Source organism: Ascaphus truei, chromosome 3 (assembly GCF_040206685.1).
Source record: "Ascaphus truei isolate aAscTru1 chromosome 3, aAscTru1.hap1, whole genome shotgun sequence".
Lineage (NCBI taxonomy): Eukaryota > Metazoa > Chordata > Amphibia > Anura > Ascaphidae > Ascaphus > Ascaphus truei.
The window spans coordinates 329,655,270-329,683,070 of record NC_134485.1 but is presented as its reverse complement, the minus strand read 5'-3'; the positions used below and the strand labels follow the sequence as shown (position 1 = coordinate 329,683,070).

General features: G+C 43.0%; 1 protein-coding gene across 1 annotated transcript; it reads left to right on the top strand.

The window, feature by feature from the left end:
- Positions 1 to 302: 302 nt before the first annotated feature.
- Positions 303 to 27,220, top strand: LOC142489894 (retinol dehydrogenase 7-like). The gene is made up of 5 exons (XM_075591464.1): positions 303 to 454; positions 19,730 to 20,063; positions 21,501 to 21,759; positions 25,830 to 25,993; positions 26,346 to 27,220. Exons 2-5 carry the CDS (start codon positions 19,751 to 19,753, stop codon positions 26,564 to 26,566), a joined length of 957 nt encoding a protein of 318 aa, XP_075447579.1. The 5' UTR covers positions 303 to 454; positions 19,730 to 19,750; the 3' UTR covers positions 26,567 to 27,220.
- Positions 27,221 to 27,801: the final 581 nt, after the last annotated feature.

Below are 27,801 nucleotides of genomic sequence, written 5' to 3'. Positions count from 1 at the left end.
CCCTGGCAATGCCCTGCTGTCAGCTCCAGTGTTCAGGTGAAAGGTGTTGGCTCCTGATATTGCTTACTAGGGCACACAATAGACCAGTCACTTTATGCAATAACACTGTAAGTTGCCCTCTCTTTAAATCCACTACTCCCTTTATTTTTTTTTGCAATCGACAATATACAGTATATATTTTCATTATTCATTTGTATTTAAGAAAAACTTGGGAAATTTAAAGTCAGACCTGAATCAACTGCGCCTATTTGCTTTTTCCTCACTAGTCCCTCTCCCCCCTTCCTGCTGAATAAATATGCTGTGCCTTTTATTTGAGAGCTAATCCCTCCTTCAGATATTATACTGTAACAGCACAGTTCTGTGTGCATGTGCATGTTTGACTTGTTAGCTGGGAGCCACGTTACCACTGACCTACAGAGATTGTTCAGATATTTGACTTTGTAACCCTTTAAAGGTGAGTGCTTTTTATGCTTTTTTGAGTTTACAAAATAGGTTAGAATAAGTAAACAGCATTTCCAGAAAGGGCTAAACCAATTGTGGTTTTATATAACCCAACTCCGTACTTTTGGCCATAAACAAAGGGTCAATAAAGAGGTGGGATATCCTCCAAAATCATTGCGTACTTGATAATGCCCAAAGTACAGGACCTAATTCTTTATTGTATTTTATATTCCAAGCAACTGGGAATTCCCAATAGGTGAGTTATACATTGAGGAGTCAAAAGATGCTCTAACACAGGGGTGCCCAAACTGGGCGTGACTCCCAGGGGGGTACGAGATTCTCTGTGGGGGGCGTGGGGATTACAGATGCGCCGCGCTCTTCCCGAAGGTATTTAAATTAAATGCCGGGGAAGCGGCGAAGGCCTCTGTAACTTCCCTTACCTTGGTTCAGAAGGCTTCTGGTGACGCGTCGCCATGCCGTGGGGTCTTATAACATTGCGTTGCCATGGCGTCATGACGCCAGAACACCAGAGCCATGGTAAGGAGGGGGGGCACGAAGAGAGGGGGACAGCCGGCAGGGGGGCGCAGGGGAAAAAGATTGTACTTCCCTGTTCTAACATATGGTAACCAAACTCCACATATCTCAAAAACAACATTGTAACACAGCTCCTGAAGTGCTAAAGGAGATTTTTAACCTCTTTAAAGTATTGCATGTGTACCCTGCCTGAAAGTAAATAAGCACTAAGCCCACTGCAGTGAGCCCAATAAAAATAGTGCTTTTAACGCAGTGCAATAGAGGATTTTTTCTATTGAATAACAAGTTCATGACTTCACTGACAAAACATTCCAGGAGGAACGCAGGCAACTGATCTCTCCTCTGTGTTATGAATTCCAGTGGTGTTTCCTGTATTGTGATTTAGAATAGAAGAATGTAGGCAAAACTAGTGAGGGATAGGGTGTAATAACTAAGAGGGAGATCCACTAAACTCTGTTAGGCTACTTACCGTTATGTTAATCGTAGTACTGTTATTCACTAAAGTTGATAATGTATGTGTAGCCCCCTTTCCCTATGTCTAAGGGAACTACGCGGGTAACCACGTGTGCTGCTGTACCTGTCTGCTCACAGGAGGCCTAAGCCTCCGTCCCAGCAAATTCATCCCAAGGTCAAACCGTGCAATGCTCAGAGAAATTGCAAAAATATAAACAAGAGTTACATCTCAGACTCTACAGGCCTCAGTTAGCATGTTAAATGTTAAAGTTCATGACAGTACAATTAGAAAAAGACTGAACAAGTATGGTTTGTTTGGAAGGGTTGCCAGGAGAAAGCAATGCAATTTTAAAGGCTTTAAGGTTTACCATCACGTTTTAAGTTATAGTGGGTGAAAACGGCAACAAGAAACCTCCACCGTATTGCATATAGCAAATAAAAAGATTAAAGCCATCAGTACAACCAACTTCACACTGATGAGACCCATTAAGGTTGAAACATGTCTGTGAATGGTTTCTCTGACTTTGCATCTGATTCCCATGCTGTGCTTTAAAGCTGTGTTAACAGCGAGCATTAGGCTAAGGCCCCGCTGCACGCGCCGGCACGGCGTCCAGGTGGCGCGTGTACGGCACTTCACCGCTATCTGCGGTCCGTAGGGAGCAGGTTTTTTAAGCGAGGGGGGCAGGGCCAAAACGGCTCAGGGGGCGGGGCCAAAACAAAGCAGCTCACAGCATTGTTTCCTACTACTGTCTAAACTCTTCACTGCCGGTGAACACAGGTCAGCATTGTTAGCGTTCTGGATCAGCCCCCCTCCCAGGCTCTATCTCTCTGAACATCCCAGATCAAACCAGCAGACACTGCCGCTCATAAAAGGCAAGCAGAGACGGGCAGTGCCCGCCTCATTAATATCCCCCGAGCGCTAAGGGGAAGTGCTGTGCAGGCAGAGAAGCTGCAAGGAGAGGGGAAGTATGGGGGAGGGTCTCCGCATTGCTAATTTATGCGCTGGGCAAAAGGGACACAGGCAGAGCAAGAAACTAGGTCGGTGCAGAGCTCCTCTAAAGTCTCTCGGAAACTCAAAGGTCCACCCTCCTGCCAGCGATATCCCCTCCTCATTGGCTCACTACCACACCACGTGACGCGTCACCGCTGGGGATTACAATCCTATTGTAGCCCCTGATGGCTGACGCGTCACAGCGCGTAGTGACGCTTGCAGTGAGGAAGGACTGGGGCCGGCTCGGAAGGACATTAGGAGATGGTGAGTGGCGCGCATGCGGCCTCGCGCGCCATTGGATGCAGCGGGACCCAGGCCTAAGATTATATGGGCTCCATGTACACTGGCGACACACTTTATTCGAGCTCGGCTAGTCCCACGAATTCGGGTATACCCGGGTGTATTAAGGTTTGTGACTGTTTTCTGCCCGAGTGCATTGAAGTATTTTCCAGGCAGGGATTGAAGCATTTTATTCCCGCTGGCTGCAATACTGCACAGTATATATATATATATATACTGCATTACAATTCATGAATTTATGCCATCTGGTAGACACGCGAAGCATTGCAGCCTATTAAATCCTAATCATTATCATTTAACAGATCAGCCGCCCGTCAGCCAGGCATGAACCCAGGCTGGGAAGGCAAACGCAACGGGGCTTGTCAGAGGTGAGGAGCGGCGCATTCCAGGTATCTACCAGGTACGTACTGGGTATTTGCTCGAATAAAGTGTGTCGGTGCAGTAACAATGGTTTTTCAGGCAAAAGATGACACGGTGTGCTAATTTGCATGTCATTTTCCAGAATCCCTTGCTGCAGTGGAAGCACTGTATGCTGGGGATAATGGTGAAAGGCGGGGTTGCAGACCTGCCTAAGACTTGTGAATGTGCTCACAAGTGATCTTTTTATTTGCTATATGCAATATGGTGGAGGTTTCTTATTGCCTTTTTCACCCACCATAACTTAAACCGTGATTGGATATATATATATATATATATATATATATATATATATATATATATATATATATATATATATATATAAATAAAAATATTACTGTATGCTCATTTGCATGTCTTAGACAGGTCTGCAACCCCACCTTTCACCATTATCACCCAGCACAAAGCACTTCCACTGCAGCAAGGGATTCTGGGAAATGACATGCAAATGAGCACACAGTGCCACTTTTTGCTTCAAAACCATTCAACATTGTTCCCCTATAGGCTTAAGCTTGCTGCATGGTCACAGCTTTGAGCACAGTCAGGGTTAAGATGCATAGCCAGTAAACCCACCCACAGACAGACTGTTTCGACCTTAATGGGTCTCCCCAGTGTGAGGTTGGTTCCACTGGCTATGCAAAAAATGAAGCAGGGATCGGTTTTACCGTACTTAGTTAAGCTATGATGGGTAAAAAAGTGATAAAAACCTTCCACAGCAAAGCATATAGCAAATGGAAATATTACTGTATGCTCATTTGCATGTCTTAGACAGGTCTGCAACCCCACCTTTCACCATTATCACCCAGCACACAGCACTTCCACTGCAGCAAGGGATTCTGGGAAATGACATGCAAATGAGCACACAGTGCCACCTTTTGCTTCAAAACAATTCAACATGGTTCCCCTATAGGCTTATATATAGATATACATACATACATACATATATAAAAGTGAGTGTGTCCCTGTCCTGTGTCTCCTCAATAGGTGTGCTGCCAATGGTGTAATATGGATGAGCAAAAAAATGGATATATGGAGCACAGCCAAACAGAGTGTATAAAATTAGCCAAATTAGAGTATAAAAAATTATTTTCTTAGAGCAACATAAAAAAACGGAGGTCTAGGAACCCTCCTATGCGTTTTGTGCGGATACACACTTTATCAAGGAGTCAGGCACTGGTTGTAAGGACAATGCTTTTAAATACAGCTGTTTCAGTAAATTTGCGCCAAAAGACGCGATGACGTCTGTCACGATAGCCTATGACAGGTTGTAATTTACACCAAAATAACTGGGTTGAACTGGGACGAGACTTAGATATGATAAAATATAATATATTCCTTGATAAAGGTGAACACAACAGATTATACAAATAACAGGCAAAATATGGACACTTACTTAAAGATGGAAATGATGAAACAGTCACATCTGGACTGGCAGTTCATACAGCAATTTTTTATAATCATCAAGACACGAAAGACATTTTAGTAAGGGGTGACTCTGACTTAAATACAATGTCAAACTCATCTCTTAACCCTAGATGCCGAAAAGGCTAGCAAAAGTATTTGAAGTTGTTTGACTTCCATTGTTTAGTGTGAAGTATCACACTTAAAAATTCAGTTCCTTTGGTCCCTGGGACAAGCATAAACAATTAGGCAATTTAGCCTTTGATCACCAGGCTATGTAAATTCTAGCATGATGTCCTTCCTGCTCATTATCATAACAGAACCAAAATTCCATAAATACTGTAGATAACTTCATAACTTCAGTTTAGTAGTACTTACTGGCACGCGAGAAATATTAATACCTTCCGTCACACGTGACGCTCCCAATGAGACTAAATATTACCATGTAGCACTAAAATTAAGAGAGATATTAATATCTGGCTCTTAGTATCTGTTAGATATCAAGTGTTTAGAATCATTAATTGGGGCTAAATCCCACGAATACACCTATGTAACTCTTACCACGTTCAGCCAAGGACATCTCATAATATTCTTATATTTAATAAGGTCACCCATTCTGATTTTCTCCTTGGGTAGCCGCACCCCTTGCCCCCATCAATAAATCCTTTGAAGCAGGGACCCCTGGGTAGTGGACATTTGTCACCTGGTTTTAGATTACACACTCAATGCCCCAGACCTCTTGAAGCAGAGACGTTTGTAAGTGTGAGTTATAACGCTCACAACCCACTTTAACTTCCTGCAAACAGGTATTAACATACTGTACACTAAAAACCCCTTCTGCTTTTCACATTCAATTTCAATCAAGCCTTTTGAAGTCCAGATTTTCTGAAAAGACACAATACAGTTGTATTTTCTTAAACTGTAGCTTATTAACCCCTTAAGCCCCAGTGTGTGTGGTGCAGACACTGGCCCAGACACAATACATTTTTTACAGGGGAATAAGCATTTGGATATTGAAGCGAGGTAAAAAAAACATTACTGGACCTCAGTCCAGTTAAACCCTTGCTTCCCAGGTGAGAGTAGAGGGTGGCCAATTGGGGTGTAACCCCTTTAATCCCGGGCCAAATCCTCACGATTGTCACAACATCATCCCGTCACAATGCACCACGCATGTGCACAAGCCAAACGACCAAGCACCACACAATGAGGGTGAAATCACCCCATGATCAGTCAGTGCACACAGATTATAAATCAGATTATCCACCCCCTTTATTAATTTGGTGGCTCTTGTCTGCACTTTTTCTAGTTCTATAATGTCTTTTCTATGGAGTGGTGCCCAAAATTGTACTCCATATTCAAAGTGTGGTCTTACTGATTGTCACGCACACCTGGTTGCATGTGGCCTACATACGGGACAAAAGTTAATACACAGCTTGCATGCTGTCCCACTCTTCACCTTCCAAAGGTCCAATATCTCCCCTCAATCCGTCCCCATATACCATAAGTAACGAACAGCACACAAGTGAGCATGTGACTTAGTTTTGCAACCAGGATTAATACATACCGGTACTCTAGCCACCTCACCCTTCCACCATGCAAGGTACTGTCAATGAGCTAATATTAACCCCTTACTCAATTGCAATCATATATAAACGCTTCCACCACTCGAGATATTATGCATAAATAAGATGTAAAATTAATATTTGCCAAGGTTTCGGGTGTCTGTTTATTATAGAAAAAAAAATGCACGTAGCACACAAAGTCTGTTGTAGCGAAAACGGAAATACTCACTACAGAGCATACAAAGGTTCATTCAGAGCCCAAAGCATCACATATGAAATGTTTTAAATATATAAAAATACAGTGCTTAGATTATAAGAACAGACAATTACAATAAATGCAGGACAGTTTCTTAAAATAAAAGGATAAAACAAAACAGAAATCCCTATACACTATGTTACCATGCAGAATGTCAGGATTTCTTTCCCTCCCCCCCCCCCCCTTTTCGGAGAGATCACTGGCATAGTATTGAGAAATCACATTTGGTCCAAAACACACCTCTGTTGAAATCTGAATTTCATAATCCTTGCTAAGGTTTATGTATTCTTTTTTCCACATTGAAACAACATAAACCCACCCGTCGTAAGTCAAATGCGAGATTGACAGTTTTATGACAGAGTTAAAAAAAGGCTATAAACGACGTTTGAGTTGTGCCTTAGTATATAACTGCACTCATAACTTCCCGTCTCTAATATTTAGACATACGCGAGTCACATTAATAGATTCAGGCGCTCATGACAAACGCAACAAGACTAATCATGACCGCCTTAATCCCAAATTTGAGTGACAAATGGATATCTGTCCCTTATTACCTACTAGACCTCCCATATCTGGCCTCAGTACATGTGACTTTGTGACACGATTACAGATCTGTGACTCTTAGTATGTACAGTAGATGACGCCACATGATATTCTCATTTTTAATAAAGTCCTTCAACGAAAGCATAATCTGTGTCTCCTCTCTCTGGAATGTACCAATAATTATTCATGAACGTTGAGGCTTCTTTGAGGTTGACAAAATAGTATCTGATTAGCGTTTATGAACTTCTAAGCCCCACATGCGTCACTTTTAGTGGGCTATCCATGATATGCCCCCACAATTAAATTCTCTTTAAAGCCCCACACGGACTCAGAAAATGTATTGACCCGTCATAAACCAAATACCTTGTGTTTTAAACCCAAATAATTGCACCATTAACCACTGAACCACCAGGTGGCTTAAAATACATAATATCTCATGATATTATTATGACACTAATGCTTTATAAAGGGGAATAATTATTTTTACTGCCCTTCCATGCATTCCCTGTTTAATGCAAGATAAGATCTTATTTGCCTAAATCCTTCTCCATCAACGATTCTCCTAATTTATCCCCATTTAATTTGTAAGTTGCTTATCTATTCTTGTTTCCCAAATGCACAACCTTACATTTACAGTATCTGTATTAAACCTCACCTGCCATTTACCTGCCATATTTTCAGTAAATCCAAGTCCTTCTGTAGAGAAATTACATTGTGCTCTGATTCTATTACCTTACACAATTTAGTGTCATTAGCAAAGATGGAGACTTTGCTCTCTCTGCCAACCTCAAGGTCATTAATGAACAAGTTAAAAAGCAGGGTCACAGTACCAATCCTTGAAGTACTATACTCCACTTACAACTTTAACCCAACCTGGAAAAGTTCCCTTTATGACAACCCTCTATCTATCCTTCAACCAGTTTTCAATCCAGGTGCAAATATTTTTACCGAGTCTGATTTCCTTTATTTTGTACATAAACCTCTTGTATGGAACCGTATCAAAAGCCTTTGCAAACTCTAAATAGAGCACATCAGCTACATTACCCTGGTCTAAATTCCTACTTGCCTCCTCAAATAAACTAATAAGGTTAGTTTGGCACGAACTATCTTTAATAAATCCATGCTGACTATTTCTTTTGTTTTGTTTCACACTTTTTTATTGAGATTTTTCAGGGAAAAACATACATGATAATATATCTCAAATCTAGGTAGAGGGAGGCAGACTGCCACGACACATGGCAATATGCCGAGTGGAGGAGGCGTGGCGCGAGTGATTTCAGATGAAGCGTTTTCTTCCCCAGATCTAATGGTCATACCCCCTTGCTGCGCACCCCCCCAGCCGGGCAGGAGCGCCTCGAAAGAGCCAGGTCCATGTTTCCCTTTTGGTACGCGAAAGAGGGGGATAGAAAGTTGGACCAAGTGGGGAAGAAACAGAAAAGGAGAAGAAGAAGAGAAGGGGAAGGGGTAGGAAGGGAAAGGGATGGGTGTGGGGAGTAGGATGCAGGGGGGAGGCAACCCCCCCCCCCAACCGAGGCCCCGCACCGGCCAATTTCCAGCACGCTTCTTGAAGACGCCAACATCCAGCATTTTTGGTTTTAGTCGTAGGGACATTCTTCCCAGATTCTGTTGAATTTATCAACATCTTGTTTCAAAAGAGCTGATAGCAGCTCCATTGATCTGACCTCCCTTATTTTGGCTAACACCATTTGTTTGCTTGGTGGCTTAATCTGCTTCCATTTTGCAGCTATTGCGCAGCGAGCTGCTGTTAGGATGAACGATACCAGTTTTTTGGATGAGTTTGGGAGATCCTCCATAGGTTTTGCTAATAAGAATGTTAGTGGACTCAGCTGGACCTCCAATCCCAACGTCTCCTCCACCAGGGAGTGAATCATACTCCAGAACGGCTGAATACCCGGGCACGTCCACCAAATATTTACCAGGTCTCCCTTCTGGCCACAGCCCCTCCAACAGAGGTCGGACAACCCGGGAAGACCTGGCTCAGCCTACTCGGGGTGAGGTACCAGTGGAATAGAATTTTGTAGATATTCTCTTTAATAGTGGTGCAAATTGATGTTTTAGCTGCTGCTTCCCAAATGTCCTCCCAATTATCTCTATCTATCTCTAGATTGAGGTCCTCAGTCCATTTTAACATGCAGCTATGGTTGACGAGTATCAAGAATTGTGCTAACCCTTCATATAGTCCTGAGATCAAACCCTTCCGATACGCCCCTACTGCGCACCGCTTCTCAAAGTTAGTGGGTTTTTCAAACTTAGAGTTGGGAGCTACTCCCATCAGGAAGTGTCTGATCTGCAGGAAGCTGAACATAGGGAGGACTACTGGGTGGTGTTTCTTCTGTAATTCAGAGAAAGACATGAGCTTTCCCCCGACTATCAAATCGGAGGCCTTTGTCTTACTGACCTTTTTAAATTGTTTAAAGTCCCTGGGGTCGCAACCCGGGGGGAAATCCGGGTTGCCGAATAGATGAGTGTTTTCTGAAGGGGAAGACGTTAAACTATATTTCGTTTTAGACTTAGACCATATCCTCCACGTGCATCTCATAGCTCCCAGGCTTGTCTTGCCCGACCATGCTGACTATTTCTAATAATTTTGTTTTCCATTAGGTATTCCTGAATATTATCATGTAGTAAACCTTCAAGTGACTTCCCTACTATTGATGTCGGAGTTACAGGTCTCTAATTCCCCAGTTGTGATCTATCTCCCTTTTAAAATATAGGCACCACATCTGCTTTACGCCAATCTTGTGGTACTGTGCCTGTGGAAATAGAGTCCTTGAATATAAAATGTAATGGTTTAGCTATTACTGAACTTTGCTCCTTAAGAACTCTTGGATGTATGCCATCAGGGCCAGGTGCCTTATTTACTTTAATTTGATCAAGCCGCCTATCAACTTCTTCCTCAATTAACTTATTGTTCGATTATATAGAGGTGATGGCTTCCTCCCATTGAAATTGATTCTTCCCTGGTAAATACAGAAGAAAGAATTTGCTTAATACCTCTGCTTTTTCCTTATCACCAATAATTTGCCTGCCCATATCACACTGAAAGGGTCCTATATTTTCTTTTCTAAATTTTTTGTTATTAAGGTACTTAACAAACTTTTTAGGGTTGATCTTACTTTCTATTGCAATACTTTTTTTATTATCCATTTTTGCTAATTTGATTACCCTTTTGCAATTTTTGTTACATTCCTTATAATTCTTATACAGTACGATGCCTGCGTCCCTTCTGACTTTAAGAATCTAAACACCTGCCTCTTCTTTTCCATTTCCTCCCCTACCTGTTTATTTAGCCACATTGGTTTAGACTTGTTTTTGTTTTATATTTACAGTATTACCTAAGGGTATTCACTTTGCTTTTCGAACAATCTTTTATACAAATATATAATATTTTTTCCTGCAAAATCTTCATCCCTATTTATTCCTTATATGTTAGTGCTCAAATCTGCCTTTTACAATTTAACTCTTTGTTGAACTCAAGTATTTGTACGTTTGGGGGCAGTTTTTAAAGCCCGAAAATGTTCTAATAAATCTAAAATGTTCAAAATAAATATATTTTATATATCTACTAGAGCTAAGGGCCTTTGATTCCCAAACCCTTTCCATGTCTCCACTTTACCCTTTCTCACCCACACTTCTCCCATCACCCTAACATCCCTGTCATCCCATCATTCACCTACACTACTCCCATCCCCCTATTATCCCCCTCATCCCATCGCTCACCTACATTGCAACCATCACCCTAACCCCTCCCTCATCACATAACTCACCCACGCTGCTTCCATCCCCCTAACATCCCATCACTCTCACCTACAGTACACTGCTACCACCTCCCTAACATCCCCCTCATCCTATCACTCGCCTACATTGCTCCAATCCTCCTAACATCCCTATCCTATCACTCTTAGCCTTATATATTACCACCATTTAAAAAAAAAAAAAAAAAAACATTTCATTTATAAAATGGAAAAAATACATAATATATGTTATGTATTTTTAGCATTATAACTTAATTGTGTTTTTTTTTTTTAAATGGAGGGAATATATAAGGGTGAGTGCTGGGATGAGGGGTGGATGGATGACGGTGATGGAAGCGGTGTAGGTGAGTTGGAGAAGGGCAGTGTAGGTGAGATGGGGAAGGGCAAACATGGAAGGGTTTGGGAATGATTTGCATCAAATCTCCCTCCAATGCCCTGCTGCCTCTTTGGTAGTGAATGGGTTAATAAAAGGTTGGAGGAGAAAGGGCTTAAGAGGTAAGGGGTTGAGGAGAAATGTGAGGATCTTGGTGGGGAGGGGGTCAACTAGGACAGGCAGATAGGGAATCAACGGGCAGGCAGGTAGGTGTCAACAGGGGCAGGGAAGGGGTCAATAGGGGCAGGCAGGGGTCAACAGGGAATGGGTCAATGGGCTGGCTGACAGGCAGGGGGTCAGCAGGGGCAGACATGCAGGAGGTCAACAGGGGCAGGCAGGCAGAGATGGGTCAATAGGGAAAGGGAATGTGTCACGTGACTGGGGGATTTAAATCCTGCAGGGGGATACCGGGGACTGTATCTCGGGAAGTAAGGGGTCCCCTAGACTGAAATCAATGCAGTTTAGCTCAAGAGACCCTCTGCTCATGTACAGGCAGTCCTCGGTTATCTGACGCAATGCGTTACTCAAAATGGCGTCGGATAGCGAAACGTCGTAAAGCGAATCACATTTTCCCTAAGGAACACTGTTTAAATCAAACGTTTCGCTCCTGAAGGCAATTTTAATGCTAAAATACACAAAATATTTTACTCAAACAATAAGATTATGCTGCACACACATACATTATGATGTAAAGATTCTATTTATTAAATCCAGAACTGTATTGTAGAGGGAGAGGGGGGTTGGCCCGGTATTAAAGGGGTTGCACCCCATATGGCCACCCCCTGACCTCACCAGGGTGGCAAGGGGTTAACTGGACTGCGGTCCAGGAATGTGGACTACACCTTGTCATGTCATGAAAATGTATGTTCCCCTGTTCCCATGTTTCATTATAATCCTGTATTTTAATGTTTTAAAGTGCATTTCTGTATCTCCAGTTCTGGAGGTCGTAGAGAGTTGATATTTGGCCAATGTGTGGAGTCACTGTAGGCATTAAAAACTGGCAAAGTTCGACCCACTGAGCCCACCAGAATGGAACTTATTAATATGTGTAGATATTAAAGTGTATATGTATGGTATTTTGGATCTGTTCTGAAAATGCAGACTCCCTCTGCTATGCTAATAGGTCATGAAGGGCAGCTGGCTGATTGAGCCTAAGCACTGTGATCAAAAGTTAACTGCCTGATTGTTTACACTAAGTACTAATCAACAGACCCAGTACTAATCAACAGACTGCCACTCTAATTGTTACCTGAGGGTGGAGAATCATCAAACTGGAGTGGTTTGTAAGTGTTATGTCTACACCTACAAAAAATGCAGATCCTACCAGATACTTCATTTGGTAGACTGGACGTCGCCCCTGATTTAATTATGGGGCTACAGAAATAAGACCCTCAGAGTCCCAGTACACATGGGCTAATTAGCTGGAGGGCATGGGTTAATCTGTGTCTCCACGTTAGGGATTGGATACAGATAATTGTTCACCTATAGTCTGTATTCAATGTTAAGAGTAGGGTTACACAGGTATATAAACTGTGTCAACCCTACAGTTTTTAGTTGGTTCTTTTGATTCCACCTGGAATGTCACCGGATTGCTGGAGAATTGCTAGCTGATACTTCTCCATTCCCCAACCCTAAGTAAGTGTTACCTTCTTATCTGTTAATTATACTATATTGCTGTGTTCACCTTTTTAAGGAATAAATATATTTTATTATATCTAAGCCTCGTTCAGTTCAACCCAGATATTTGGTGTTCGTTATATCTTGTCATAAGATACCGTGACACACACCCCACAAAATAATTTTGTGTGGACTACCGCTTGCTCAACGCTGGGACGGTGTCAGATGCCTACCCCATGCCCCGCATGGATGAGTTACTGGATGAACTCGTGGGGACAAAGTATCTGACCACTATGGATTTGAGCAAAGGCTATTGGCAAATCCCACTGACCCTGGAGGCTAGGGAGAAGTCAGCATTCATCACTTCAAGTGGCCTCTATGAGTTTTTAGTGATGCCATTTGGGATGAAGAATGCCCCGGCTACCTTCCAACGCCTGGTCAATAGGTTACTGTAAGGGATGCAGAGCTTTGCCAGGGCTTACTTAGATGACATTGCTGTCTTTAGTAATTCCTGAGACACCCATTTAGGACATGTAGCTGCGGTGCTAGATAGGATCAGGGAGGCTGGGCTTACCTTGAAACCCACTAAGTGTATGGTAGGGATGGCAGAGGTTCTGTACTTAGGGCACAAGGTGGGTGGAGGTCACCTCAAACCAGAGCCAGCCAAGGTAGAAGCCATAGTTCAGTGGCCTGTTCCAAAAACCAAGAAACAGGTCATGGCATTTTTGGGCACCGCAGGGTACTATAGGAAGTTTGTCCCACAGTACAGCGCCGTGGCCAAACCCCTGACTGATTTGACTAAGAAGCAACTGCCTGTGCTTATCACCTGGACTCCTGCCTGTGAAACTGCTTTCCAGGCACTAAAAACTGCTCTTGCTGGGGCCCCCATACTGGCTGCCCTAGACTATACCAAACATTTCCTCATACAGACTGATGCCTTGGACAATGGCATTGGGGCTGTGTTGAGCCAAGTGGGGAACGACGGTAGAGAGCACCCTATGGTGAACCTGAGCCAAAAACTACTCCCCAGAGAAGTGGCCTATGCCACATTGAGAAAGAGTACTTGGCCATTGTGTGGGCACTCAAAAACCTCCAGCCCTATGTGTATGGAAGGGTTTTCACGGTCCTCACAGACCACAACACCCTGAGTTGGCTGCAGAGGGCATCAGGGGAGAATGCCAAGTTGCTAAGGTGGAGCTTGGCCTTGCAAGAGTTTGAATTTACCATTCAGCACAAAAAGGATAATGAAAACAGCAATGCTGATGGACTTTCACGTCAGGAGTATCCCTCTGAGACTGAGTTCATTAATGGTGCCAGCAGTGCCCCACTCCCCGTTAGGGCCAGTGGGCCACAAGTCACCCATTAAAAAGGGGAGGTGTAGAGGGAGAGGGGGGTTGGCCCGGTATTAAAGGGGTTGCACCCCATATGGCCACCCCCTGACCTCACCAGGGAGGCAAGGGGTTAACTGGACTGCGGTCCAGGAATGTGGTTTACACCTTGTCATGTCATGAAAATGTATGTTCCCCTGTTCCCATGTTTCATTATAATCCTGTATTTTTTTTTTTCCAAATAATTTTATTAGGCATTGGTACAACAGGTGATTTACAGGTTCATTTCACAGCCTAATACATAAACATTTTAACTTTTTTCGGGGTAAAGAAAGGGCAACCTTGATTGTCCTAGAAAGGGAGGTCCTCGGAGAGTGAGGACAGGGGGGCCGGGGGGAGGAGGGGAGAGGGGGGGCAGTTCACATCCTGGAGGTCACGTTTCTGGGACCTTTGGTCACAAGGGGTTGGCGCAGGGATTCGGGGGGCTTAGTTTGCTCCCTTAAGTGGTATCTACCTACCGGGGCCCTCATCTCGTGAAGAGTGACCAGGGCTCCCATATCTTGTCAAATGCAATAAGCTTTTGCCTGAGCATTGCCATCAGCTTCTCCATTAGCATCACTTCACTGACCCTTTTTTTAATGGACCTTTTAGATGGGGTGGTTTGTCTCTTCCAGGAGGCCGCTATTTCACCCCTGGCCGCAGTTAGAATATGGGAGATTAATTTCCTAGTTGTCCGGCCAATACCGGGTATTGGCCTTGCAAGTAGGAAGGTCAGCGGTTCTATAGGTAATTCTAGGTCTGTGACCTCTTTTATCAAATTTTGGACCTTAGCCCAGTACTTAACAATTTCCGGACAGGTCCACCAGATGTGGGCCATGTCCCCTCTAAGTCCGCAGCCTCTCCAACATAGGTCCGACGCCAGGGGGTAGATCTAGCTCAATCTCGCTGGGGTGAGGTACCAGTGATAGAGAATTTTATAAATGTTCTCCTTCGTTATGGTGCATATGGACGTTCCCGAGGCTGCCAGCCAAATTTCCTCCCAAATCTCTCTTTCTATTGTAATATTCAAATCTGCCGCCCATTTGAATATAATCCTGTATTTTAATGTTTTAAATTGCATTTCTGTATCTCCAGTTCTGGAGGTCGCAGAGAGTTGATATTTGGCCAATGTGTGGAGTCACTGTAGGCATTAAAAACTGGCAAATTTCGACCACTGAGCCCACCAGAATGGAACTTATTAATATGTGTAGATATTAAAGTGTATATTTATGGTATTTTGGATCTGTTCTGAAAATGCAGACTCCCCCTGCTATGCTAATAGGTCATGAAGGTCAGCCGGCAGATTGAGCTAAGGACTGTGATCAAAAGTTAACTGCCTGATTGTTTACACTAAGTACTAATCAACAGACCCAGTACTAATCAACAGATTGCCACTCTAATTGTTACCTGAGGGTGGAGAATCATCAAACTGGAGTGGTTTGTAAGTGTTATGTCTTCACCTACAAACAATGCAGATACTTCATTTGGTAGACTGGTCGTTGCCCCTGATTTAATTATGGGGCTACCCATAGAGTCCCAGTACACATGGGCTAATTAGCTGGGAGGCATGGGTTAATCTGTGTCTCCACGTTAGGGATTGGATACAGATAATTGTTCACCAATAGTCTGTATTCAACGTTAAGAATAGGGTTACACAGGTATATAAACTGTGTCAACCCTACAGTTTTGAGTTCTTCTGATACCATCTTGAATGTCACCGGATTGCTGGAGAATTGCTAGCTGATACTTCTCCATCCCCCAACCCTAAGTAAGTGTTACCTTCTTGTCTGTTAATTGTACTATATTGCTGTGTTCACCTTTTTTATGGAATAAATTATATTTTATTATATCTAAGCCTCGTTCAGTTCAACCCAGATATTTGGTGTTCATTATATCTTGTCATAAGCTACCGTGACATGTATACTAAAACTGTTAGACATGTTTAAAGGCATACTACACCACTAAACCTTCACACAGACTGATCTGGATGATTTCTCTGACTGCAGCTTTCTGATTGACATAATGTTGCAACTTTGCAAAGCGTTGTAAGAGCGGCAGATAAGCCATTTTGTCGTCGTAAAACCGGCCATAGGGATGCATTGGACAGCGTCGGATAAGCCATTCGTCGTAAAGCGAAGCGTCGTAAAACGAGGACTTACTGTACACTTGTATAAAACCAAATAAATAAATAAAAACTTATTTTCCATAGCGGCTAGCCGCCAAGGTAATAAAGCTGCTTTAAATTAATTTTTACTAATAGTGTACATGAGCAGGGGGTCTCCTTAGCTGAACCGCATTGATTTCAGCCTCTGGGACCCCCTGCTTCCCAAGATATTGGCCTTGGTATGGCACCCCATACAGAGGCCCATATCTTGTGAATCAGGGGGTCCCTGTGACTGAAATCAGTGCGGTAGTAAAAAATTAAATTAAAGCAGTTTCATTACCTTAAGGCAAAGTAACAGTTTTTTGGGGGGCAGAGGGGTGAGTGAAGGGGGTACTTGGCCCAGGTTGGTTGGTCAGGACTACCGGGAAGGTTGCATGAGTTAACCCCTTCATTAGTAGTAACTGCTATGGTAATGAAGGGGTTAACCCCCCCCTCCCCTGTGACGCACCCCGTAGGCCTATCCACCTACCCTGGGCCAAGTACCCCCTTCACCCAATCCCTCTAACCCCAATAAACATTAAAATACCTACTACCTACCAATACACAACCCACCCCCTGTAGCCCCAACATCCCCCCTCCCGCCCCCTAATACATACAGTACAGTCATGGAAAAATTACTATTACCAGATATGGATAATAGAGCATTTGTCTATTTAAAGTAAAACATAAGCCAGCCAGCATAAAGTAAATAAAACTTGCACATACCCCTGCTAGCAGGAAGGCCGTCCTCATCACCGTCCTTGTCCTCCATTGGCAGCAACATAACAATAAAAAATACAATCAATGGTCCCTAACCCCTTAATCACCTTAGCGGTTAGTAACCATTATAGTAATTAAGGGGTTAAAGCCCCTCCCCGCTATCCACCCGGGAGGCTTTACCATCCTCCCCAGCACATCTACCCCCACCCACGCTACCCATTGATTGGCACATTGGTAACGCATGCCCATATAATATGGGCATGCGTTGCCACTATAGCAAAATATGGGCAAGCTAAAAAAACAGGCACAAAATAAAACACATTACATAAAAATAACTACAGTAGAAATGCCAAGAAACCAATTGATTGGCACAGTGTTAAAGCATGCCCATATTATATGGGCATGCTTTGCCACTATGACAGCCAATGGGTAGACAACCTAAAAAATAAGCAACCACCAAAAATACCAAATTAAATTAATCCAATCACCAAAAGAAACACAAGAATTAAATTAACCAAAAACAAAATAAAACCAGAAATAAAATAACCAATCACCAAAAAAAAACAGAATTAAACTAAACAAACACCAAAAAGCATCAGAATTAAAAAAACAAAACACCAACAATATACAATGTTTTTTTAATTAATCAACAAAAAACACATAATTAGACAAAGCAATCAACAAAAATACATATAAAAGAAATAAAAGTAAGCATTTGCAAATAAATGCATTGCTTGTCACTGTATTTATCTATAGCCCTTAAGGGGCATAGATAAATACATTGGCAGTCAATGGGCAAGCAAAAAAATTAAATTAAAAAAAATACAATCAAAATACCTGAAAAATTAAAATTACATACATTGAATGGTTTTCTTACCTTTTTAGATGTCTTCACCCTTTGGTTCCAGATGTATCAGGAAGCTCTCGATTCACGACGCAATGATCCTCAGCTTCAGGTAAGTTCTGTTCTTCTCTTCTTTCTTCAGTCTTCTGTATTTGTAATACTTTCCAGGGGCGGGTGTTGTCCCGCCGTCTTCTTGAGGGCAAATGAGAATGTACAGACCTAATATAAACCCTGTGACGTCACATTTGACTGCCAAATGACACACCTCCAATCCGATGGTATACCAAGTCATCAAAAGGGATTGAAGTCACATCCTTTCCAAAAATTGAATCGCTAACATGGTTTACTACGACCAATCAGATTGGGGATATACAATGTGATACCTCACATGGTTCTGTATATCTCACAATCCAATTGGTTGGAGTAACGTGATGGCAGTCATCTTGTTTTTTGTGCCATCATCTTAAAGGGGGGGAAGCAAAGCGTTCCTGATTGGCTGGCTTCCCTCCCTTTACATGATGTCATATCCTTTAAAGAAAAAACTAGGTTCTGTCACATGGTACACATCCAATCGGATTGGAGGTGTGTCATTCGGCAGTCAAATTGGCCTTATATATGGCCTGCACCATCTCATTTGCCCTCAAGAAGACGACGGGACAATATCTGCCCCAGGAATAGATTACAAATACAGAAGATTGAAGAAAGAAGAGAAGAACAAAACTTACCTGAAGCTGCAGGTGTAGATCGCAAAGTTGAAGGTAATAGAGTTACAGAGGTCCCACACTCTCCCTCAGCAATGAGTTTAAATGTTGCGGGGAAGAGCGCTGGGGCCTCGGTAATTGCGAGGCACTGACGACACACCATCAATCCGGCCCTGACTCATAGGACCGGAAGGGGGGGGGGAGCTCTCTCCATAAACTACCTCATCTTCTTCATATTCTGGGGTTTGTGAAGGAGCTGCAAGAAGATAAACCTATATATAAACATCAGACAATTCCACTAACAGAGAAGAGACCTTGTGTGACTCGTAACACCAACAGAAGAATATGAGGCTATTTTCAGCCCCCCCTCTTCGATTATTGGGACAGCACCTGGATGGTATATTTCATTGCCATGGACTACAGGAGAGTTATAAGTATGCCTGTGTGTTCTATTTTACCTCAGTAAATTAAATGCCGGGGGAGCGTGCGAGGTCTCTGTAACTCACTTACCTTGACTTTGGGCGTCGCATCGCCATGGCAACATTGCGTAAAAGGCCGCCGTGGGGTCACGTGACATGACATCACATGCCCCATGGTGTCATTTGACGCCAGAACAAAGGTAAATGGGGTGGGGGGCGCGAGCAGTGGGGAAGAGCATGAAAGGGTTGGGGGGGGGGGGGGCGCAGCAGCAAAAGTTTGCACACCCCTGCTTTAGACCTTTAGAAGGGTGATTTTTGGCCCGAGATGCTTGCCTCTGTTTTTTTTATGGTGCAGTTTTGAATGTGTATTGAATAAAGAAGATTTTATGTTATTTTTTCTATCCTCTTTCCTAGTGCTGAGACTTTTTTCTTTTCTTGTATTTTCTATACCGCTGAGGTGATGAAGGGTTGGTTTAGGTGTATTGATCTTCTTGGTCTATTACTGTATTACTAAGAATTTTAATTCATGTAGCACTTTTTTCCCCAATGGGATCCACAATTGCAATATAGCTTGCAGAACGCACCACATAGGATTGTTAGACACAGTCCCTGCCAGATGAGCTTATAACCTATGTGTTTTGGTGTCTAAGGCACAGGGAGATAAAGTGACAATCCCAAGGAAACAAGGAGCCGACACAGGGAATTGAACCAAACTCCTCTGATTCAAACTCTGTGTCATTGTTTACAGAATCAGTGTCTTTACTCACTGAGCCACTCATTTAGCCCTTATTGAGAGTGCTGTTCCTGTCTTTTGAACATTAATTTAATTAATAATTATTAAACACTTTGCCGATATGTATCTGTATTACAGTGAGAAGCTGCTGCCCCCATCATGTGGCTCCCTCTGCTGGTGCTCTTGGCTCTGATTTTCCTGTACAGATGGCACAGGCAGAGACAGATACTGCAGAATCTCTCAGATAAATATGTGCTGATCACTGGATGTGACTCTGGATTTGGGAACCTGCTGGCGAAGCAGCTGGACCGGCGTGGGCTTCGCGTGCTGGCTGCTTGTCTTACAGAGAGAGGGGCAGAGGACCTGAAGAAGGAGACATCCAGCAGACTGCAAACAGTAATCCTGGATGTTAGTGACAGCCAGAGTGTGAGCTCCGCTGCCAAGTGGGTCACTAGCACTGTAGGAAATTCAGGTGAGTGAAGCTTTGTCAGGAGAAAATGTTATTTAGTAATAAGGATAACTCCCACAAAAAGGGGTATGTTTGTGTAGTGTAGAGACTTACGTCACAGCATCAGTAGGGAAATGCTGAGCAAATGTCCTTAAAAGTGACTTGTTTTCAGAAGTAGACTTACCGTACATGTTCTGAATAGGATTAAAGATCTCTAATATATTGGGCATCAAAACACAGGGGGTGTAAGAAATTCTCTCCTTCCCCTTCTAAGAAGTGTATGCTTGATTGGTTATAGACAGCTGCTGAGAAGACCCTAGCAGTTTACTGTAGGACTGTTTAAAACCAGAGACAGAACATAAACACAGACAGTGATTTATAATAAATGATTTATAGGTGTCCAGTATGTTTTGCAATTCTTGTTCAGCTAGTCTTAGCTGATTGGAGGGTGGTAACCTCCTACCTAATTGAAGCTTACCCCCTCCCCCATTTAAATGGTTAAAAGCTCACTCCATAGCATCTCCCACTCTCAGGGGAACTTGCTTGCTTGCAGTATAATTGTGACAAATCTAATACAGAGTGCTTTTCCTGGTAATGTACAGGTGAATAAAAGCTTCAATCAGACTTAGAACTTTGCAACTAATATTGACAGATTTATTATAAATCATTCTTCCTGTTATTACACAAGTTATTAAGAATTTATATTAGTGTTAGGGACCCTTGAAACGTGGTCTGCCGTGCAGTTGGCTCAAGGGCTTACAACAATTTGGCCAAAATGTTAAACTAAAAGACCATTTTATTTAATAGATATTTATACATATATATTTAGGCACTGTACCATGTATGAGTTTCACTGGATGTGCACTGAGCTCTGTCTGTGTTTTATGTTCTGTCTCTGGTTTTAAATATATATTGCCATGCTCAGTAGCACTCCTCTGTGACACTCATATGCTTATATATATGTTGTGGTTATTTTGGGGGTTCAATAGGAGCTTGTTAGGTGTCCAGTATGTTTTACTGTAGGACTGTGACATTAACTTTAACTATTACAAGCTTGAAGAACTTATATGTAAGATGCTATTCATACAATATGCTAGATAGACAAAAACATGCTACGGCCTTGTACAGAGATAACACTCAGAATAGGGAATGCCACATACTGTAGGTAGTATTTGCTGTATTAAGATACTTAGCCAAGTACCAAAAATAGGAGAAGGAATCTATCAAAGAGAAGTCAGAAGAGAGTCACCATCTTAGAGAATGCATGTCACCATTGAATTTTGAAAACCATATATCTTTGACCAATATTGAGAAATAAACGTTTCTTTACCTGCCAACTTGAATGCTGAAGTGTATGCATATCAGAAGATGATGTAATGACAATTGACATTTAAAAGGGGGGAAGCATTGTTTTTATTATTGATGTCTTTCTACCTTTCCCTCTTATTCCGTGTCTTGCAGGGCTCTGGGGTTTAGTAAATAATGCTGGGTTTGGGATTGCCATGGCCCCCAATGAATGGCAAAAGAAGGAGGATTTTACCAAGGTTCTGAACGTGAACTTGCTGGGGATGATTGACGTGACGCTGAATCTGCTGCATCTCATCAGAAAAGCCCAGGGACGCATTGCCAATGTTTCTAGTATTGGAGGGAGGCTGTCTATTACTGGTGGAGGGTACTGCCTCTCTAAGTATGGCGTGGAAGCATTCTCTGATAGTCTAAGGTGAGCAGCATGAACAGGGAACATTACAGAGCTTAGCCATGATCTATGTATTTTCTATGACAGTAGTTGAGTGGCCATCAGAGTCCAATCGCTACACTTTGATTAACTGTAAAGCCTCTGATTACCTTGGGAAGAGGAGATCCCACAAGGTACTCACTGTGTTCCATGCAATGAGAGGACAGCGCGGAGTACAGGTGCGCAGTACAGGCGCAACCTGTACAGAGCTTGCTATGCTCCTACTTCCACATCACGTTATAGCCTAGTGCAATAACCCACAATTCACCTCACTACTTTACTCTGTAACCAGGCTATACAATAAAAGGTTAAGCCCTCTGGTTACCCCTGGAACCATGGGGTCCCTGGTAGCTCCATAAGCCAGGGACAATAGTCAGGAGTTTGTGGAATCTCGGTCCAGGACGTCCGGAACAAATCTTCCTAAAAGATAAATGGTCGGTATGTAATGATATGCATGATAGCATCAGCACCACGATTCCATCTTATAATGCTGTGCATACACAGACCAACAAGACATTAAACACTAAGACTAGTGTGATTTCATCCATATCACGTTGCATTGTGAAGTCCTTTTCATTATCTTGTATAGAAAAACATTAGTGTAATACCCTATATTTATGTATATCTGTATATGCACTAGGGGGATACCAGGACCTAACCTGTTCTGCCTGTAGCGCATCTTCCCCCCCCCCCCCCCCCCCCAAACCCCACCTGGGAGATTTTGGCTAGGCTACTGCTAGGTGTAATGTTGATCACCTGCGAGGTACAGGAGAGATGAGATGCCTGCGATGTTGTGGGGGGACAGGGCAGACTTTTGGGGATTCCTGTAGTTCTTTCCTTCTTGGTGACAGCACCTCCAGACATATGGAGTGCCAAAGGCAGCCCCCGCTATTACAGTCCTACTCCCAATACCTCTCTCCACACAGACTGCCGCAGAGCCAGAAGTATAAATGAGGATGATCTTTATTACATACAAAAAACAAACATACAATGATATTGAAAGACGGAGAGGTGTGATAGGGTGTTTAATGGAGGTATAATTATATATAAATACCTCTCTAATTAATACTTAGTGGACCCTATAGTAAGGGTGATCGCTATACTGGATATGTATAGGTATATATCAGACCCCTAGCCCAAAGCAATGGAAGGAGGGAAAGGCAGATGAATATGCTTAGCTGTTGGATGTGAGACTGAGTCACGTGACGTCGGCTCATCGGTGAGGTGTGTGTGATATACTGTCTGAGTGCTTCGTAGACTGCGTTCGTGGGCAGCAAGAGCACTCAGACCTTAGGGTTGATCTACTATATATCTGCAGTGAATGTGGCTGGCCTCACACTAGACCTGTCACAATAAAGCTTACAAAAGTATATTTAATGACACCATGTGCAGTGAGTAGTGGCTGCTTTAACTCAGCCAGAAATATACTCAGTCTCACATCCAACAGCTAAGCATATTCATCTGCCTTTCCCTCCTTCCATTGCTTTGGGCTAGGGGTCTGATATATACCTATACATATCCAGTATAGCGATCACCCTTACTATAGGGTCCACTAAGTATTAATTAGAGAGGTATTTATATATAATTATACCTCCATTAAACACCCTATCACACCTCTCCGTCTTTTAATATCATTGTATGTTTGTTTTTTGTATGTGGTTATTCCAAACAATTTATTTTAATCAGGTATAATAAAATTTAAGTTTTAATTAGGGTGAACCTCTCTAGTGCCACACTAAAGGGATTATTTCTTTCTTTATATTCACAATGTGTACACTCCCTGTGAGCACCACCCTCCCCATGTAATTGTTTGGATTAGATTCCCTCCTCAGCTTGAGCAGAGTTTACAATCTGCAGCTTCCAACTGCATGCAGATTTCTTTTTTGTTGATCTTTATTACAGCAGCCACTGCTGGTGTCGTTGCAGTGTATGCTCCAATTGATAAGGTAGATCCCTCGCTTCTGGATGGTACTGGCCTGTGGGTAATGGTGAGGCCTTGCTGGATTAGATTATTGCCTCAACCCATGAGGGGCTGAGCACATGTCTCACTCCCATCCGGGAGGAGACGAGGAAAGCTCCTACCTTATGAAAGGATAGTTTGGAACTCTACTCACTCACTACTCTTCTAAAGGTCTCACCCCAAGGGGCTGAACTTCATTCTATAATTTAGCTACTTCCTTCCTGAGCTCAAAGAGGGAGGGCCCTGTATCTGCACCACCACTTCCGTCACGCAGGAAGTCTGCATGAGGAGGGGGAAAACCCCATAGGATAGCCTGTCACTGTCTGTGTATTACTAGCACTTATGTGACAAGGAAGGTAGAGAGATAGATGGACCAGCCATGGTTATATGCTAATTATAGCATCGAGTGTATTAAAGCATCGGTCCAAACTCTGCATTTTTATTTTTAAATAGGTTTGAAATAGGGTTTCTTCAAAACTGAATTGTGTTAGCTTCAGCTCCAAGACCCCTTGCTTTCAGAAAGACTTTCCCCCATACGGGGTGCCAGTATTTTTATCTTTAGTTTAAATGTTCTGTTCACATGGGCCAATAGGAACATTTAAAGCCGCCATTACATGTACAGTACTACAGCTAGCCTAGCCAGAGCGGCCACTGGCACACCTTTTTGACATACAGTAAGTATCTCAGGAATAAGGGGGTACTAGAAGTTGACATTAACATGTTTCCTCTCCAGAGACCCACTGCGTCAAGCCTATTTGTATGAAGCAACAAATGGAAAAAAAAAGGCACTGCTGCTGCTTTAATGGATATATCCACCAGCCAATGGCTGCGAGCAGGAGAAAGGACTAAGACTATAGGGCACTGAGAATATAATGATGTCAGGGAAAGAAGAGTGGGGAAATATATAGGCTGGGAAAGATGAGGGACAGGAGAGAGACCCATGAGGAGAGTGAGAGAGAGGATGTGTCCTGCGGACAGAAGAACAGTGCGGTTGCAGAGCTCCAAGCCTGGCAGAGCATCATAGTGGGAGACAGCGGATAAGAGCCATGGGTGATACATCACCAGAGAAAGGGAACCCATTTTGGCGTGGTTCGAAGCTGTGATCTAAACAAAGTGAGAATGCATCTGTGGGATCGCCCCTACAACCCCTCAGTATCCTTTCTAATATTCGACACGGCTCTACATGAGCTCCAATGCTGTGCCAGCACCAACAGTGTCCCATTAGTTAGCACACAGGCCACCAAGACTGAATAAGTGACTATTGGGACATTGGCGCAGCAAGATCTGTCCTTGTACTATATGTGTGATTGTTATGTGTTATCTGTGATATTCTTATTTTTAGGGCCACTGCATGTGATTTCCTTTTATCATTCACAACAAAGTATTATTATCAATAAGATACGTGTTGTGTTGTGTTGTCTGACTGAAGCCTGGTTCTTTGCAGGCTGAGTAGTCTCTCTCAGGGGAGACAGACTTGGCCCCTCACCCTAGTATACATATTACATACTGAATAGGGATTTAAAGAGGGGTTATATGAATGTAATATAATATTGGCAGTGCTCATTAAAGGCCACTACTACAGTATGTTTTATTTCAGAACCACTTTATAAAATCTGCACTATTTGCTGCATCATTCTCTGTCAATTACAATCAGGATCCTGGTGAAAAGTGTATAGGTTTCACAATAATAATAATAATAGTAATAGTTTGTTCTTGGATAGCGCTGCTAGTATTACGCTTTACAGAGACATTTTGCAGACACAGTCCCTACCCTGTAGCGCTTACAATCTATGATTTTGGTGCCTGAGGCACAGGGAGATAAAGTGACTTGCCCAAGGTCACATGGAGCAGACACCAGGAATTGAACCAGGTTCCCCTGCGCCAGTCAGTGTCTTTACTCACCGAGCTGCTCCTTCAGCTCAAGTTCATGTTTGCTAGTACTAGTCACTGTGCCATCTAATTTGTGAACAAAAAACAGCAGAGGTGTTGCATGGGTGAATACTTATCGCAACTCCATACTAGGTACTTGATGGAACAGTTGCTTTCATAAGGATAGTAATGATGTATTTGTCCTATTTTGTTTCCCCCACTGCAGAAGGGAGCTCTTTGATTTTGGGGTAAAAGTGTCCATCATTGAGCCTGGCGCTTTCAGCACTCCAATGGCTGTCTCAGAACCTCATAAGCAGAACCTGAATCGGCTGTGGGAGAATCTCCCTGCAGAAGTCAAGAAGGACTATGGAGAGCAGTATTACCAGAATTGTGAGACCCTCTGCTTGTCTGCTCGGAATTAAGGGTAGACGGGAATGTTTCCACTTCAAGAGAGACGTAGAAGGGGACAGCATGAGAACGGGCAGTGATCACATGATTTCTGAAGTGGGCACTTCCAGGTCACACATTTGCAGGACTCATTTGTATTCCTCCCTTTGTAATATTGTTCCACGCGCTGCACATCGGGAACACAAGAGTCACATTAAATATCTGCCTATGAAGCTTACAATTAGTTTTGTTACTTCTAAGCAACTATGAGAAATACATTGACTACAGTAAGGTGATGCTGGGCTTTATTAACAACCCTAGTAATGTTTCATTTCTTTCTTTTATGTGCACATAGGGGTCCAGAACCTGGGTGATTTGCTTGCAACTGGTAGCTCCAAGCTGTACAAGGTCACAGACTGCATGGAACATGCCCTGATTGCCGTTTACCCCTGGACGAGATACTCCGCTGGCTGGGACAGCAAGCTCTTCTACATTCCTGTTTCTTACCTCCCTACAATTCTATCTGATTATGTGCTATGTCGCTCTGCACCAAAACCAGCTCAGAGAGCAGAGTAACGGTATTTCTGAGTGCTCAACAGTACACAATACAGTTTGCCCCTAAATGTGTCTAAAAGTCTCTCCTGCTGAAATTCCTTTCCTGGCTTCCTAGTAAACTCTGTATCACTTACAAAATTACCCTCCTCACTTTTAAGGCTATACATTCATTTTTCCCCTCCTTACATTTCAGCCCAAATTTCTTGCTATACACCGCCGGACTCTTGTGTTCTGCTCAAGGATGTCTTCTGTCTACCCCTTTTGTATCTAAAGCCCTCTCCCGCCTAAAACATCTCTCATTCACTACTCCACACCTCTGGAATGTCCGTGCCCCCAATATCCGACTGGCACCTCTCTCTCCACCTTTGGGGCCTTTCATAAAAAACTCTTCTTTAATGATACACTAGTTGATACTATACATCTAACATGAAATGACCTTGACCCCTTGCAGATGCATTTACAATAACACTGCAATGCTCTCTCTGTGTGTTCTCCCTACTCACCACTTAGATTGTAAGCTCTTCAGGGCAAGGACTCCCTTTCCAATTGTTACTGTCATGTCTGAAGCCATTATTATTACTATGTGTTATAATATTATGTCACGTGTATTACTGGTGTGAAGCGCTATGTACCTGGATGGCGCAATATAAATAAAGATATACATATATACAAACATACATGCCAATTAATGAGAATGATAGATAGTGATACCTTTTATTGGAGTAACACATGGTTAACAGCAGGGGTGTGCAAACTGGGGGGTGTTGGATTATCTGCAGGGGCGCGGCGGTTACAGATGCCCCGCGCGTTTCCCGGAGGCACTTAAATTAAATGCCGGGGAAGCGGCGAAGGCCCCTGTAAACCTCATTTACCTTGGTTCAGCCAGCTTCTGGAGATGCGTCGCCATGGTAATGCGGCGTCAAATGATGCTGCTGGGTCATGTGACATTGCGTTGCTATAGCAACGTGATGTCATGATGCCAGGAACCAAGGTACGGGGGGGGGAGGGCACGGAAAGGAGGTCAGCCGGCAGGGAGGCGCAGGGGAATAAGATTGTGCTTCCCTGGTTTATAGAATACAAGCTATTGAAACTCAGAGTTCTACCTTCTACCTGAAGATTCTAACAGGATTCTACATGCTACCTGAGAGGTGCTACGTGTGAGGTTCAAAAGGCTTGTACACTGAATCATGTATTAGTCCAATAAAATATATAATTGTGCATATTTTTCATTCATTTGAGTTTCCTTTTTTTCCCCA